At 34.9% G+C, this 18,814-nt stretch overlaps 1 protein-coding gene across 2 annotated transcripts in view; it reads left to right on the top strand.

Moving 5' to 3' along the window:
- The window catches only part of LOC149180167 (abscisic stress-ripening protein 3-like), an 87,711-nt gene extending 69,912 nt beyond the window's left edge, over positions 1–17,799 (top strand). Inside the window, exons 1-2 of one of the 2 annotated variants that reach the window (XM_089418138.1) lie at positions 16,955–17,226; positions 17,327–17,799. In XM_089418138.1, the coding sequence (XP_089274264.1) occupies positions 17,032–17,226; positions 17,327–17,509 (378 nt within the window). In that variant the 5' untranslated portion in view covers positions 16,955–17,031 and the 3' untranslated portion in view covers positions 17,510–17,799. Of the gene's footprint in view, positions 1–16,954; positions 17,227–17,326 lie in introns of those variants that run through there. The other variant, XM_089418137.1, reaches the window with a different exon arrangement.
- The last annotated feature ends 1,015 nt before the right edge of the window (positions 17,800–18,814 follow it).

The following is an 18,814-nucleotide window of genomic DNA, read 5'->3' as shown; positions in this document are numbered from 1 at the left end:
CTTCCCTTTTCCCTTCTTTTTCCCTTTCGAGGCTTTGTCCGCCGTGGTGGACTGAACGACGTTAACCTCGGAAGTGTTACCATAATTGGATACAGCCTGAGAAGTGTTTTCATTTGAAGCATTCGAATTTTGCTTCCCAGGGTTCGTGGAAGATTTCTTAGAGGATGTATTAACAGAACCAATGACGTCGTCAACAGATGGTGTTGGCGGGGCTTTGGAAGTTCTGAGCCTCAGAGCATCATGAAAATAATCATATAGTGTACTGGACTAGGAGTAAACCAAGTCAAGGTATTGAGCACGCGTAATAGCCTGCTCTTCAGTTACACATGCCCCCATAGCAATGTTCCAGGCTATTGGACCAACAAACGAGGTTGTGAACCAGTCAGTCAGAAGTTGATCGGGAATCCAAAACTTAATCAAATGATGACGTCGTCTCCATTCATGGATATGATCGGAGATGTGCATGGCCGTGGTCTGTTTTAAGGATGTCAGGAGATGTGTGCCCGTCTCATATCGAATCAGCAACTGAAAATGAGTTAAAAATGCCATTGCCAATGAGTTAAAGTCCTGAAAAGATTCACGAGCTAGCTCAATATACCATTTAGCAGTAGAGCCAGTGAGGGTCTGTTGAAAAAGGCGGAGTCGGATTGAATCATCAAGCCATGAATTTGACGAAAACCATAGATGAAAAGTCATAACATGGGCTTGGGGATCTTCTCCAACTTTATCGTCAAAGTTGGGACAATCATCGAGAATTTTAGTTGGAACCAGCGGCCAATACAGATTATGAAGAATGGGATCATTTTTCAGTTTGGACACATCCGGTAACTCCAACGCTGCTAAAAAGGGTAATTGAGGATTAAAGGACATCTGAGGGTGCGAGTAGGAGGTAGAAACATAATTCCACCCAGTTGCTTGTTGCCCCCACTGATTTTGTCTGGACGGATTTGGCCTAGAAGGGTTTTGTCCGTAGGGATTTTGTCCATAGGGGTTATAGCTGTAACTGGACAGCTGACCCTAGATCTGTCCCCCAGCATTCCATTGATTACCAAATTGGCCTGCAGGAGCAACATATGGTTGCTTGTAACTCTGGTAAGGACTCACCTGCATTTGTTGATAATTTTGGTATGGGGCAAATTGGGTTTTCCCTTGGGATTGCTAAAATCCATAAGGCAGCTGGGCCCCAAATTAAGACTAGGAGCTAGGTTGCATCTGATAAGCAGGTTGGGATTGGGATCCAACCTGAATTTGAAGACCGGATTGGGTCTGGAGCCCAGACTGGGGATGAAAACCGGGTGGAGCTCGAGAAACAACAATCATTTGAGTGCCCGGTTGAGCAGGCCCAGACGGATTTCCTTGAGAGGAAAAAGGTTGAGCCACCTGGCTAGAAGCTTGGCCTGGTTGAAGTTGAGGTTGGCCCGTTTGCCCAGAAGCTTGGACTTGCTAGGAATTGGGTTGACCTTGTGGAACTGAAGGCTGTCTAGACTGACCAGATGGTTGAGTAGACTGGACAATTGGCTGGCGTTGTTGAATTTGAGACTGACCAACTTGTCCAAAAGGGTAGCCTTGCTGGGTACCAGGTTGGCCTTGTTGAATGTCAGGTTGTTTTGGGTTACTAGAAGGTTGCCCGAAGTACATGAAAGAAGACCCACTGAAGACCGAAGGTTGTCCCGGAATGGGTTGTCCTTGTGGGCCGAAAGTTTGCCATAGATAAGGCTATCCATAGTACAGTTGTCCGTAAGACTACTGCCCGTAAGATGGTTGACCCTGATAGGGTGGTCCTTGAACATTTGAAAACTGCGCTTGGCCACCATGGTAAGCTATGGTACCCCAAGCAACAGACAACGGAACCGAGACCTCAACAAAAGGTTGAGATGCTATGGGTCCAGGATGATAAATATGAGCTCCTCGAGAATCATAATAATTAAACGGATTTTTAGGATCCAGACTCTAAGGAATTTGAGGAGATTGATCATATGCCCCCCTGCTGGAATGGAACTAGAAGAAGGTGGGTCACTTAGGCTAGGGTCAACAACCCCAGATATGGGTGCTGCAGGGCCACTGTGTGAAGGACCTGCTGAACACCTAGCAACAGTGGTCACCACTAAAGATGCAGTGGCGGCACTAACAATGGGGGCTGTGGAGGCCACACAAACGGTTGGCATAGTCAGGACAGACGTCACATTGTGAATCTGTGGAGTAAAAGATCCCGAAGTCGGAGTGACAGTACGAGACCACATGGAACTTGTGAGGGGATACCTAGAACCCATGATATCAGCCAGAGCATTATAACGTAATGGAAATGTGATACCAAGGGAGGTGACATGGAAGGGTGAAGTTCCTTCGGGATAGGAATTTCACCGCTTGTCACCAAGGACTCTTCACTCGTGATGGGGGATGTGTATTCCAAGTCAGAAGAAGAAATTGGGACTGAAACACCAGGAGGAGTAAGGGGAAAATATTTTTTGAAAGACTCCCAAATGGGGTTCCAACGAATATCGTAGGACTCGTCTTCTAGAGCACGAGAGTTAAGCGGTTGGATACTCAGAATAACAGGGAGAGTATCACTAACAACCAGTACGTCAGGAGCGATAGAAGATGGGGATCCTTGGTCGCTTGGAATGGGAGACGGGATCGGTGATTCCGCCAGGATGATTTAACTCAAAAGCCCTAGGGATAACTAATCAATTAAGGGGAAATAACCCTACACAAACTAAAATGCAGCAAGATCTAACTAGGTAAGTGTGAACGTGGTTGAATAAATTTTAAGACACAGGAATAGAACTTGACCTTTTCATCTTTAAAGAGTCGAGAAAAGGACGAAAAGATGACTCTGGTCACCTTCGAGTATTTAATGAGCTTGAAGTGACAAGTTCTCAGATGGAGCTTTTCTTTTAAGGAGTCCGAAAAGGAACGAAAGTGACTACTCTGGAGAAACTAGGCGAAAGGTTTACCAAACATCCTGTAAAACTGCATATACACCTTGGCGATCATATGAAAACCAAGGACTTTCCGTACGGCAGTCAATCTTCCCAAATGCTGTGTTCAGTGTGTTACGGTTTGCAAGGAGGCAAACACAGCGTCCTAGGGATATAGGATGATAACCTACTGGGGTCTCCCAACGTATACTCGACGGTACTAGGAGCACAATTCCATGCTAGACCACTACTGAGTCACAGAAGGAGGAATCACCCCACCTTGAGTGGAAACAATAGTGACTAGGTTTAACGACACCGGAGCACGTCTCTAGCCTAGTCCTCTAAATAATGTGCGTTATGTTCCAATGTGTTGTTAAGTTCATTCAGTTCATTTTAGAGTTGATCTTGAATTATGTTTCAGTTTTCAGGCCTTACCATATGTATACAACAAAACCTAGGATGCAGCTAGAATGAATGAAATATCATTTTTCTTCAATGAAAACCTACTTACAGGAGGGTAGAGAGATCATTCCCAAACCAAGAAAACCAAGATAAACCAAGAGACACAATGCAAAAACACATCAACCCTACAGTGCATGAATTCTACTAATGATAGATTTTACCATTTTCTTTCCAATATGCAAACTCGAAATGCAAATTTACTTTCACTTTCGTATACTAAATGGATGCAGTCTTTCGATTTTGATCACTTTAAGTTTAAGAGAAACAAACAAGTAAACAAGCAAGTGTGGAAAAACCGGTTGATCCAAAGAGTTGTGATTTGTGTTTGGTAGTGAAAAGAAATTGAATCAATGCTAAAGATTGGTTTAATAATTGTCACTAAAAAATCAACCAGCAACAAGCAATGGAGAAGGCTCAAACAAACCAACAAGAAAGTTGCAAATGAACCTTGGGAAAACCAGCAACCAAGCCAATTGATTCAAGAGCTTGAAAGAACAAACTAGGTCACACGGGCAAAAATGCGAGATTCATTCAATAAATCCAAAGAAAGAGTGCCTTAACCATAAACAGTCAAAAACAAGCTACTGAGCAAGAGAAAGAAGGCAAGGGATCAACAATACTGGTAAATTGAGGAGGTAGAATTGAAAAAAAAAATCTACAGGAATCGTCGTGGGTACTACACAAGCAACTAGCGGCGATAAGCCAATGTCTGTAGCAACAGAGCGACGTTGTCATGAGAGTACACATCTCTTCTGTGACAGACCGATTTTAGAGTCATTGCGACTGTGTGACAGGATTCAGCGACGCACAGGACTTTACAAAAGAGTAAAGGTGACGTCGGCACGACTATTAAGTTATTTTCCACAATGATGCTAAAAAACAATGATAAACGAACAAAAACTCCCAAACAAAAACCAGTAAATCCTTCAATCAATGTAGGGATCTCCCAGATCAACCCAGGTAACCCAAAGGACTTATAATGTATCCCCAAAATTCAAAAGACACCAAATCAAAATTAAATCAAGAGCAAACAAGAGATGCAACATATAAAGGACTCCCCGATGGAGTTACCAACTTGTGATGTAGGAAAGTGTTCCCTCTACGGACAGAGGCAACCCCTATAGCCCTAGAGTGGGTCTAGTCACAAGAAGGACAAAACAACAATTGATTCCCTTAAATAGTCACGTTGGAGGCCTACCTCAAACCGATGGTTGATGAAGTTCCGTTTCTCTTCTCTAGCTTCCATTTCCTTCTCCTTAGAGAGTAATTGACCTGGAACAACACAAGACAATGACAAAGCACATAACCAAGAAACAACAATGATCTATTTACTCACAAAGTCAAGAAGTCATGAGCTATCAAGTAAATTGCATACAAGACATAAGAAATCATCATTGATTGTATTAATTATGAAACAAGAGTAAGCTTACAACCGAGTCTTGACGTCGCAAGCCTTCTCAGAGGGTCCAATCAATGTGTTTCTTCAAGCATTCACTCTCAAAGATGGGTCTCCCAAATAGCAATATCTCTCTCTCTCTCTCTCATTCACAAGCTTTACACAAGATTAAGGGCACTCCACACCTTCTTGCAAATTATAAAGCAATCCCACACTTGTCACACTCACACCAACTATCTATCAAACTCAAAAACAGCAGCAGCACTATGCAACCAAAAGAACTAGCAGATGATAGCAATGGTGAGTGATTTTATAGGACAAGGAGTCTCCATGAAATGAGGGAGAGGGAGCTTATCCTCAAGACAGGAAACAAGAAAGACGGAACTACCACACCAGAGGGAAGAGGGTGACCCAAACTGACCCAACAACCAGATCCAGAGACATCCAGAAGGCCGACTGTTGGAACGAATTCACCCAATCTAGATCGCTACGAGTTTATAACTAAGATTTAGTGCTGACATCGCTAGTAGGCAATGTAATAAGTCAAAAGGTTGCTAAAGATATCAAATAGACTCGCGCCAGAGCATGAAATCCGATTGTTGTGGGAATCAGATGTACTTCTGCGATGGAAGCGCAACTGTACTAATTATGACCGCTGTCCATCACGTATATTTAGCTAATTATCGCGATGAGGTAGAAAACTTAGGAAAAGTGGGTCAATTAGCAACATAAGAGAGCACTTGTTCAATATGAGCATGTTTTACTAGATACATGACACAGTAGAAGGACTGGGGTGAAGGCAGTGACAAATTACTGTGTAACAATAAGTTGTTTGGGTTTCAAGCTCCACCAACTCAATTCATCTCTGCTCTACAGATGAAGAAAATTATTTGCAAGGGAGCACCAAAATTTGTTGCACAATGTCAGATGTTGGAGTTTTTATTGATAGAAGAGGCTCACCAGCCATAAAAAATTTCATCCCTGATCCAGAAATACGAGAAGGTTTTTCAAGGTCTTCTAATTAAATTACCCCCTAAAAGGAAAATTGAGCACAACATTGAAGTCAAACTAGAATCGACACCGATAAACATTAAACTGTATCATTATCCCCATCACCACAAGACATAAATAGAAAAATCAATACAAGATTTGCTGAAGCATGGAATCATTATGAAAAGTAGAAGTCCTTATGTTTCACCTGTAGTATTGGTAAGGAAGAAGGATGGATCCTTCTGATTATGTATAGATTACAAAGGGTTAAACAAAATCACTATCAAACATAAGTTTCCAATTTCGTTCGTTGGTGAAATGCTAGATGAATTACACGGTGCATAATACTTCTCTAAATTAGATCTAAGATCAAGTTACTACCAAATACGAGTAAGACTAGAAGATGTCGAAAAGACAACATTTAGAGCTCATGAAGGGTACTACAAGTTTAAAGTTATGCCATTTGGATTAACAAATGCATTAGCTACCTTCCAAGCAACCATGAATGAACATTTTCACCCATATTTGTGGAAGTTTGTATTAGTTTTCTTTGATGATATTCTGGTTTACAGTAAGACGTGGAAGGAACATCTCGAGCATCTGGAAGAAGTCTTGTTTGTATTGGAGAAGAACTAGTTCTACGCCAAGCTATAAAAGTGTACATTTGGGCAAAAGGAAGTTGAATACCTAGGACATGTTATCTCCAGGGAAGGAGTCCAAGTGGATCCCAAAAAAATCAAAGCAATCAAAGAATGGCCCAAACACAAGAATGTATCCAAGCTAAGAGGATTTTTAGGTATAACTGGGTATTACAAAAGATTTATAAAAAATTATGCACATATGACAACACCCCTGACCAATTTGTTAAAGAAAAATGCTTTTCAGTGGAATGACCAAGCAGACAAGTGTTTCGAGAATTTAAAAGAAGTAATGTAAACCATACCAGTGCTAGCGACTCTTGACTTCTCCAAACTGTTCCTAGTCGAATGTGATGCTTCAGGATTCGGAATTGGATCTGTATTAATGTAGGACAACCACCATATAACATTTGAAAGCAGGAAAATTAATAAACGAGAAGACTTAAAATCAACATATCAAAAGGAGATGCTCGCCATCATACATGCTTTAACGAAGTGGCATCAATACTTGCTTGGGAGTAAATTTTCAATTCAAACTTACCACAACAATCTTCAACTCTTACTTCAACAAAAGACATTATCAACAGAACAATAGAAGTGGATGGAGAAGTTGTCAGCTTTCGACCTATAAATATTTCACAAGAAAGGAAAGGAGAATGTCGTAGCTGATGCGCTCTCATGTAAGGGTGACAACAACACAACATGTGCCACCATGATAGTTGTTGCGGAATGGTTGGATGAAATACGAGTCGAGTATTCCAAGGATGAGGATTGTGATTCCATGATTAAGAATATCAATCAACATAACAATTTCGAGTGGAAGAATGACATAATGTGGTACAAAGGTAGAATTTACCTAACACCAACATCCAAATTTAAGTTGAAAATTCTTAAAGAATCTCACAATTCACTTGCAGTCGGACATGTCGAGTTCTACAAGACTTACTACAACATTCGACAACCATTCTATTGGAAGGGCATGAGCAAGTAAATTCAGAGATATGTTGTAGAATGTGATATTTGTCAAAGGAATAAGTGTGAAAATATTCCAACCCTAGGGTTGTTACACTCGCTACACATTCCCAACCAGAAATTGGAAGATATTTTGATGGATTTCATAGAAGGACTACCTGCTTCTGACGGTAAGGACAAGATATTTTTTGTAGTTGACATACTCACTAAATATGCCCATTTTATGGCCATAAAAAAAACGTACACAACTAAGCAAATTGTGGATATGTTTTGTAAAAACAACTACAACCTGCATCGGTTCCCCAAAGTCATAATGAGTGATAGAGATGCAAGGTTCAAGGGAAATTTTTGGAAGGAATTATGCCACCAAGCAGGAATAACCTTGAACATGAGTTCAACATATCATGCCCAGACAGATGGTCAAACTGAGGTCGTGAAAAAGTGCTTGGAAACATATCTTTGTTACTTCGTCACTGATAAACAAAATAAGTGGAATCAATGGCTACACTTGGCGGAATTGTGGTATAACACCACCTACCATACGTCATCTAAAATGACACCTTTCCAAGCTCTCTATGGTTATGAACCACCCAAATGGAAGGATTTTGCACTTCTCGATTCTAGGGTTCCAGCAGTCAAAAACCACCTAGAAGAGAACCAAAGGATCGTTAACTTATTAAAAGAGAATGTAACGATGGCACATAATAGAATGAAACAACAAGCTGACAGACATTGTACTGAAAGGGAGTTTGAAGAATGAGAGTGGGTCTTTGTTAGACTTCAACCATATAAGCAGTTGTCATTAAAACAACAAGGAAAGAATATACTATCACCTAAATATTATGGTCCATATCAAATAATAAAAAAAATAAGTAGCGTGGATTATGAGCTGAAGTTACCTGACAACTATCGAATCCATAACACCTTTTATGTATCGAATCTGAAGAGAGTACTAGGGAAAAACCAGGTAGCTCAAACAGAAATATCAGAGACTGATGAACAAGGAAGAATTGTCCTATAACCAGAAGGTATACTCGCTACTCGAGAGAAGGTACTATGGTCCAAGACAATAAAGGAGTACCTCGTCAAATGGAATAAGTTTCTAGAGGAAGATTCTTCCTGGGAGTCAGAACGCTTTCTTCAGCAACACTTGGCATTACCCATGCTTTGAGGACAAAACATTTTTAAGGGGAAGGCAATGTTATGAATTTAGAATTCACAACAATTAAATATTTTAATATTATTTTAATTAATACAATAATAAATGAATAATTTTGAATCATTAAATTAGTTGTTCTAAATGAAGAGACAACAACCCCAACAGACATGTCTCTCTGAATAGGCATGGCCAGTCAACTCCTATTTATGGAGCACCGCCGTAGCCTTGTAATCATCAATTCATTTTCAATAATATATATATTACTTACATAAGTTAAATTATGTTTTGATTTACTGAAGTTTAAAGAAACAACGTTCAAATTATACGCTTCCATCGAGTACCCGTTTTTTTAAGGTAGCAAAAAATAATCCGATTTTGAAAAGAGTTGATTTAGAATACACCTTCTTTTTGGAGCATATTTTTGATACTTAAATTTTTTTTATGTATCAAGTATGAACATTTTTTTTAAATGTTAGTGATTTTCATATTGATTTTGAAAAGTGTTGATGCAACATCAACTCCTTTTTTTTATAGGGTTTATTTTTGACACTTTAAATTTTCTAATGTATTAAGTGTGAATAATTTTTTTAAATGTTGGTGATTTTCATCTGGACTTTGAAAAACATCAACATTTTGTTTCAAGGCATATTTTTTACACTTCAAATTTTCTTATGTGCTAAATATGCACATTTTTTTAAAATGTGGATTATTTAACCATTTTTCAAGTTGTTTTATTCTTGTTTTTGTTTTCATCTTAAGATGTTTGCTTTCTAAGGGTTTTCCAAACACATTTTTTTGTTTTTCTTTGCAATATTTTTTTTAATATTTTTTTTTTGCAAAAATTTAAAAAATTAATAACTCGAATATTAAGAAAAGTGTTTCAGTAGAAATCACATAAGAGAAATATTTGGCCGACGCATTTCGAACCAACAAGTTTCATTCATCATTAGGACCAGATGAAGAGGTAGACCATGGCAAAGGCTTTATATTATTTTTATATATCGTTAATTAATACCTCAATCCACATAAAATAATTGTCACTAAAAATAATAATTTTAAACAGTGGACAAAAAATATACATTCTACATATAGATACAATTAAGAAAATACATATTTTAGGATCTTTTCGCTAAAAATGACATGTTAAATAAAAAAAATTAATAAAAGAAGTTGGAAAAATTGAAAATTTTATAAAATTTATATTGAAAAATGATGATATTTGAAGTTTTTTTTCAAAAAAAATTGATTCGGATAAAATTTTAAATAAAAATAACGAAAAAAAAAGTTTAAATAAATAAAACATACACTTAAAAAAACAAAATTCTTGAAAAAAATGCAATTAAATTTAAAAAAAAACATTGAAAATTAAAAATATATAAAATAATAAAATAATAAAAAATTACATTAAAATTGAAAAAAGTATACTAAAACAATTTAAGAAAAAAAACATTAGAATAAAAATAAAAAATAAAAAATAATTAAATAAATATTTGAAAGAAAAACACACATTTAAAAAATTTAAAATTAAAATTAAACAAAATAATGTATTAAAACAAAGTTTAAAATGAAAAAAAACATTTAAAAGAATTGAAAAAAATAAATTAAATAAATAAAAAACATAAGAAAAACAATTAAAATAAAAAAATAAGAAAAAAATAAAAATTGAAAAAAATAAAAATGGTGGCCCCACGGGCCGTTGGTCGGGAAATCTGATTCCCAAGTCCGTGGGGCGGCGGGGATGGCAGCGGCCCCACCCAACCTCGTCGTTCCATGAGCCTGGGCGAGGATGTCTTATTCTAAGAATCAAACTTCCCCGCCGAGGGCTGTGCGGTGGTGGAATTCGATAGGGGTCAGAATTGGACTTCCCCACCTAGGGTCATGGGGCGTGGAGGCTAGGCAGGGAAATATGATTCCCGTAATCATATTTCCCTACCCAGGGCCCGTGGGGCCGTGAGGTTGGGCGAGGTAAGGCCACACAGACTTTCCCCTGCCCAACCCCACGACCCTAGGGGCCCTGGGTATGGAAATATGATTCCTAGAATCATATTTCCCCGCTAAGGGCTTGTGCGGACACTTTTTTGTTTTATAATTTAAAATGTTTTATTTTTTTTAATTTAATTATTTTTGTAATGTTTCTTTGTTTTTATTTTTATTTTATTATAATACTTTTTTCAACTTTTATATATATATATATATAGATATCTATATATATATATGGGCTCCCCTCCCCCCGTTTAGCCCCATGGGCTCTGGGCAAGGAAATCCCATTCTGGGAATTAGATTTCAACTGAGGGCCTGTGGGGCCACAATTTTTTTTTTTTAAATATTTTTTTTTGGTTAATTTTTTTTGTTTAATTGATTTTTTTAAATGTATGTTTTTATTTTTATTTTTTATTTTTTTTAATGTTTTTAATTTTCATTATTTTTTCAATGTTTCTATCATTTTTTCTGTTTTTAATTATATATATATATATATATATATATATATATATATATATATATATATATATTTGAGAGTGATTCACGGGCACCTTGGTCAACGGGTGACGCTATGTCCACAAAAAAATCTGGGTTGACCCCCCAGCCCACTGCAAGACCTGACCCCAAGGGATTTGGGGAGAATGGACCCAGTGACCTCCCGATGATGAGAAACTAGTTTTGACCAACTGAGCTAACCATTGGGGCTTTTATATATATATATATATATATATATATATATATATATATATATTTCAAGGATATCGTTGTTGTTATTATTATTATTATTATATGTTTTATTTATTTTTTAACATTTTCTTTATTTTCTTTATTAAAAAATGCTGAAAATTTACCTAAGAAAAAAAAAGACTTTATTCCAGCATCAGCATTTTTTATTTTCATGGTGTTTTTTGCAGAAAAAAGGTTGTTTTTTATTGGCTTTTAGTTTCATTTTTAAAAAAGGTTGAAAATTTACCCTGAAAAAAGATGTTATTTGACCTTTAACACTTTTTGTTTTTAGAGTGTTTTTTGCACAAAAAAATTGGTTTTATTGAATTTTGTTGTCATTTTTAAAAATTGTTGAAAATTTACCCCATAAAAAAAAAACAAAAGAACGAGGAGGAGGAGGAGGAGTTTATTCCAGCGCTAACATTTTTCGTTTTCGGTTTGTTTTTCATGTTTTTTTGAGATTTTTTGTCTAGAGTTCTTATTTTGAGTTTATATTTCTCGTTTGACAATTTACATTATTTGTAAATAAAATATCGTGACATGCTTTCTTTAACAACACTGTACATGCTTTAATTTTAAACATATAACTATTAAAGCATCTCTTTAAATAAATACCACATTAACTATTATTTGCATCACACATAATTCCACATTCTTTTCCGAAGAAAATTACCACAATTGTCCTTATCAATCTAAAAGAAAACTAACACATGAGCTATGGTTTTTCATGCGAATGCATAAAATTTTCACGATAGTTGTTAATCTTTCGTACAAATACATAATCTTTTCTCATAGGAAACTAACATAATCTTGCATGCAAATACATAATCTTTCCAGAAGAACATAATCTTGTATGTAAATGCATAATTTTTTCCAAAAGAAAGCTAACAAAGAGATACTATTCTTATGCACGAAAAATGCATAAAAATATTTCAAGAGAAGTAATCGAACAACTTAGAGTGTGTAAACAAATACTCCTTTCAAAAAGGAAAAACTAGTTCCATATTTAACGCATGCAATTATATAAACTTTATTCATGTGAAACTAACTCCTTAGCTATTTATTTTTATATGCAATTATGTAATCTCTTCCAAAAGAATTAATACAATAGGTGTTATTCTTATACATGCAATTGCCTAATATTTTCCCAAAAGGACTAATATAACATAATTTTTTTCCAAAATAATTTAACATGATAGCCATCTTTTCTATGCATTCAAACTAAATTTCTTCCCAAGAAATCTATCTTAATTTTTCCTTTCCATGCATGTAAAGTGCATTTCTTTTCAAGAAATCTATCTCAATAAACTATTATTTTCTTCATGCAACACATATTTCTTTTTCCATAATCCTACCATCATTAGCTATTCTTTTGTGTAAACAAATACATACTTATTTTCCAAAAAGAAACTAACACAACAACTAATGTCTCTATGCACAAAGATTCTTATTCTTTTTTTCACATTAGCTATAGTGTTTTGTGCATAAAGAGATTTACCAAAATCAACTAATCTTTTGTGTATGTAAATACACATTTCTTTTTCCAAAGCTCTAGAAAATTAGTTATTCTTTTGTTGTGCAAGGTTCACATGTAACCCTTTTCAAGGAATGACTTAGATAATTTAATTCTCTCCCACACAAAAGCCATGAAAACTTTTCGAGGAAATGGACAACAAATCTTTTCAAGAAAACAAATATATTTAACCTATTCTCAAGTACACAAGAACCATGACAATTTTCCAAGAATTTCTAACACAATTAAAATAAATAAACACATGTTCCTTTTTCAAGAGATAATAAATTAGTTATTATTTATGTGCAAAATTCTTTTCCAAGAAATTAATATAACAATTATTAGTTATGTGCACAAATTCTTGTACTTTCCAAGAAATTTGACCAATAGTGAGTTTTTCATAACATTTTTATCTTCTTGTATGAAGGGTTTCATGTATTCTTTTCAAGAACTCAAATACATAGTAGCTATTTCTCCTACATGCAAACTTATATTTTTCTTTTCCAATAAATTAAATGCAAAACTATTTCTTTGCATGCAAACATATACTTCTTTCCTCACAAGAAAACTAACTCACTAACTAATATTTATGCATGCATATATATGATCTATTGTTTCAAGAAAATCCAAAATGGATTTCCTATCATTTCACACACAACTACCTGTAATATTTTCAATAAAATAATATGATTTCTTTATCGTTTACCATGCAATTTTTTCTTTCAATAAAGATATGATTTCTTTGTCTTCTACCATGGAATTTTCTTTCAAGAAAGTTATATGATTTCTTTAGCTTTTACTAGACAAGTTTATTTCAATACATTAGTATGATCTCTTTATATTTCTCTAGAAATACCCTTGAAAGGCATGGTTACTTATCTTTTATATGAAATACCCTTTAAATATTTTCAAGAACAATAATATACAGACACATACCTTCAAAGTTATGACTAGCCTCTCACCAGTTGTCCTTGTAAGTGCACTGGACTTCCAACATCCCTCTATGGAACTACCCACTATAATGTAACATCCCTTTATACCATTCATCTCACTAACTGTAATTCTCCTCTTACTATTACTTGAAAGATTTTTTCTAGTCTTTTTTTTCAAATGTTCTTTCAACGGCTATCACCCATATCACACTTGTAAGATCCCTTTTCTAATATTTTTCACTTGACTTGGAGTGCCCAAGTTGTTCGATTCCTATGGTCGTGCAACGTCTAGTGTTTTAAACTTAGTGGCTAGACCAACACGATATTACTTCATTTGGACTATGCCTTTTCACTTAGGGTGTTACCAAAACTCATCCCTGAGCTACAACTAAGACGAGTCACGCATTCCAACTTTATGTCAATTGATCTTGGTGCACGACTATCCATGCCCTACCTTGCAACAATACTTAAAACGTTTTAGCAGTTCATGCATAAAATTAAACACAAGTATACAGAAAACACACAACACATAAATAATGGCACAACTTATATGTTTCGGTAGCATCAAGACTTGCTTAACACCTACACAATAATATTGATACATGATGTTACAAATACAATAAAATTACAAAAGGGGAGTCATAGCTCATTAAAATGATATACAAGATCTTGACCAAGTTGTCTCCTCGACTTACGTGCATGTCTTTGTATGACCCCTTGATGCATTTTGTTCCTGCATGCCTAGTTGTTATACCAACCCGATCCATTGACATGTGGTGTCCACAACCCTAATCAAAGCTATTACATATCTCGATTATATTCAGTCATGCTATTCAATCCTTGTTTGGTTGAGTGTCTTGTCTCCTTGTGCCTTTTGCTTGATGTTGTGTTGTGTGCCTCATTAATTCATCCAACTCATGCCAATATATGATGAAATGTTGCACCCCTTTGGAATTGAATCAAAGCCAACCCGTCCTTCCATCTTGTGGTTTACTCAAGTTGTGATGAATCCACCAACTCACCCACCATTCCCTTATGTGGTTTACTCAAGTTGTGATGGCTCTACTAACTCACACATTATTCCACTTGTAGCTTACTCAAGTTGTGGTAAGTCCACCAACTCACCCATTGTTGGGTTTTCCATACCCCCAACTTGTCCATGTGAAAGTCAACCTCATGCATCCATGTCCCATGTCATATACACTATATGCCGAAGGATAACGCGACTAAGACATATGTATGGTAGGTGTGTCCATTAGTCAGGATCTGTGGTGACATATGCCTTAAGGAACTTTGCTCATCTGTTTTGATTTCCAAGTGTGGAGTACTCATCCATATCACTCTTGGTTCCCCTCCTTAGGTTGTTTAACCAAGACTTCCCCTCGCATCCAACTTAATAGTTTCATTGCACAACCTATCTAATTGCAGGTGCCTTCTTACCATGACATCCATTCTAATGGCAGGTGTCTTTCTTACCACGACATCCATTCTAATTGGACAAAAATGTCACATACCTTTCTAATAAAAGCCCTTACACTAAAGCTTTACATTTTTACACAAAAAAAAAAAGAAAAGAAAAGAAAAAAAGTTTTACATAGAAACCATTACTTCACATACCAAGACATTGGTGTATAGAAGGGTTTGGGAACCCTCTCACATCTATTGCGCTAAAGAAGCACTCACATTTTTTTTTGTTCACCACTTTTCACATTAATTTTCAAAAGCAAATACATTTGTTAATAAAGTTAGTTAAACATTCGGTAAAGAAGCAGTGGCTTACGGATATATGTTTTTTCCACCTTTTAATACAATTAGGTCAATGATTTGAAGAATTTCAAACCACTTAGCATTGCATTTATCGTTTGTACCATGACTCTAATGTGAAGAGCACCATAAAACGTGGAAGAGTGGGATAATCTTCAAATTTTTAAATTACTTTATTTTTTTCCAAAATAGTAAAATGGCAAATAGTTTTATACACTTGAGTTTGTAACTAAAAAGTTCTAATTCGCCTTGGAGTATGCCTTAAAATTACTTTTGCTTGGCTAAGAGTTCGTTTTTTTAAGATGTAAGGAAACAGGTTAATAGGCATCTGGCAAGAGTGAAAGCTTGCTCCCTTACGGACGATCAGCGGATTATTACAGGTGGCGTGGTTTTCCTTGAGAACAGTGATGAGTCAAACCGACATTCGCAGAGAGCAGCCAAAAATAGCTGCCCTCATGTTGATTTGACCCCTGAATTTAATAGATTTTTCCACCTTAAAAAAAAGAAAAATAAAATAAATAAATAAATAAAATAAATAAATTCCTAATTCATACTCATTTGTTGGAAGGATGTGATCCCATAACATTACATAATCAACGTTCTTTCGATTGTTTTGGTGAACCGATAAAAAGCAGTTAGTTGCTTTATTGTTAAGCGATTGACTTATGAACAGATGCTGTGCACCCACGACTTTTATAAAATTAACCTTTAATTAATGTGGTACATGTGGAGATCGCTATCATGATGCCGTTGTATATGAATATTGTTTTCATGATGAATATCTATATCTATCTTTGAATTACACCGTAAATTAAACAAAACAAAAAAACACGGATAAAATGACGAAACTCATCACCAAAAATTAAAAGAAAACGATGTGAATGACAATATGGAACATCATCATGAAAACAATATATATATAAATTTTATTTTAATAAAATAGTTGATGAGTGTAAATAGATATTAATTTATAATAGATATCAAGATATTTATTTTATAATAATAAATATAAAAATTAAGTAAACTAAAATATATTTTAAATCATTATTATCATACAAAAATTAATATACGAGTTATATATATATATTTAAATAATATGTAAAAAGAAAAAATATAATAAAAAATCATTAAGCAATAAAAATACTTCAATGACATTTGTAAATATAATATTGTTTTTAATTAAATTGAAAATTAAAAAACATAAATCTCAAACTCTTATAAAAATTATTAAAAATATTTTATTATATTAAATCTCTATTATCTCCTTCACAATTAAATTAAAATATTAAAAAAATTATATATATATATATATATATATATGACCATGGCATCTTTGTCAAACCTACCCTTCTCTTCCCACGGCGGAGAAAAGAGATGCTGAAAGGTTTGAGAGTTGATGTGTGAGGGGTGCCACTCATAGCGTACCGCGTGGGCGCGCTTTGCACGCGCTATTAACGCTTCTTCAGCATCCAGCGCCGGTTATATAATCCGCACCTACCTATCTCATTTGCACAATCAAGCCATTTCTATTCATTTTTTATAACAACCCTGAGAAGAATTATTGTCTCTCCTTTGGGTAAGATGTCAGAGGAGAAACACCACCACCTGTTCCACCACCACAAGGAAGATGGGGGTGAGCAGGTTATTGAGAGCACAGATGTCTATGCTGCTGGCAATGTTGATGAGTATGAGAAGGCAAGGAAGGAGGAGAAGCATCACAAGCATAGGGAGGAATTGGGTGGATTTGGAGCTGTGGCTGTTGGAGCTTTTGCACTGGTAACTTTTTTTATGTTTTTTAAATGGTTAATATCATTCACTGTTACTGAAATTGTCAAATCTACTTAATTATTATTAAAGTATGTGTAATGATGAACAGCATGAGAAACACAAAGCCAAGAAAGATCCAGAGAACGCTCACAGGCACAAGATTGAGGAGGAGATAGCTGCAGCAGCTGCAGTGGGAGCAGGGGGTTACGTCTTCCACGAACATCACGAGAAGAAGGATTCCAAAAAAGAAGAAAAAGAAGCGGAGGGCAAAAAGCATCACCACCTCTTCTAGCTGCACTGTCACTACCTCGCATCACCACCTCTTCTAGCTGCACTGTCACTACCTCTCATCATGCATTTGAAATAAAATTATGTTTCTCTCTTTACTGTGTTTGCTGGAATTAGTGTGGCGTTATTATTAGACTATATAAGATCCAGTTGAGCTCAACTGATATCCCTTCACATACTTGTCCTTTTCCTCTGATTTCCCATCTTACTTGTTTTATTCAGATCCCATCTCCATCGCATTGTCCAGTACTGATCCTTGAAAATTTATATACAAAGAGATTTTATTAATGAAAATATTAGTTGACCAGTTGTTTTGAGAGGCCCTGCGGGCTTATGATAATTATGGTTGCAATTTTGATGTTTGGGAAGGTAAAAGATGAATGTTTGTAAGATTTTAGGTAGAAAGTCACTTCATGTTTGCCAAGGCTATAGCTGAATTTTTGCAAGGTTTTAGGTGAAAACTTTGTTATATCAGCGGTAAAGTATTTGTTATATCAATATTTGCAAGGTTCTAGGTAAAGACTTTGCCATATCAGCGGTAAAATATTTGTTATATCATAATTTCCGGTCAAGGATTTATGAAATGTTTCTAAGACGTTAAAATATTTATTAAAAAAAAGAAAATCTCAAGGTTGAATTTGTTTACATAAACAAATTATCTATCATGATTATTTAAATTTAGGGTTTAAAATCTGAAAAAGAAAATATGAATAAAATTTTGTTTTAATATTTATTTACAATTTAAAAATATTTTTTGTATTGGTAAATATTACATATATAAAATAAAATATTTTTTAAAAAGGAAATGAAATATTTTTAAAAAGGAAATGAGTTAAAATATTGATTTAATAATTAATTAACTTTGAATTATTTAATTATGAATATATCACATATAGAAATATCATATTTTTTTATTATATCAAAAATAGGAAGAAAGAGATATAAAAAAATTATTTTGATATTCATGTAAAATAAGATAATTTTATATTAATTTTAGAAAGATAAATAATAAAAAACATACACATATCAAATCCATTTATTGTGTTTAGGGAAGCATTCTACAATGATGTAATATCTCTATAAATGCATCTATATAAATTGCATTTACATTGATATTCACAATGGAAAAGATTATGTTTACGATGTCTAACGAAATGGTTGAAAACAAGAACCATTATGATTTAGTTGACAGCTAATTGGAATCAAATAAAGAAAATGATAGCTCATTCAAAAAAGAAAAGAAGAAGAAGAAGAAGAAAGAAAAGTTTTACATGTTCTTTATTTAAATTCATTGGTAAATTGGCAAAAC

Source organism: Pinus tabuliformis, chromosome 3_2 (assembly GCF_031772625.1).
Source record: "Pinus tabuliformis cultivar Carrire ecotype Pingquan chromosome 3_2, CPIR1, whole genome shotgun sequence".
Taxonomy (NCBI): Eukaryota; Viridiplantae; Streptophyta; class Pinopsida; order Pinales; family Pinaceae; genus Pinus; species Pinus tabuliformis.
Note: the sequence above shows the minus strand (reverse complement) of the source record. Positions and strands in the feature narration are given on the sequence as shown.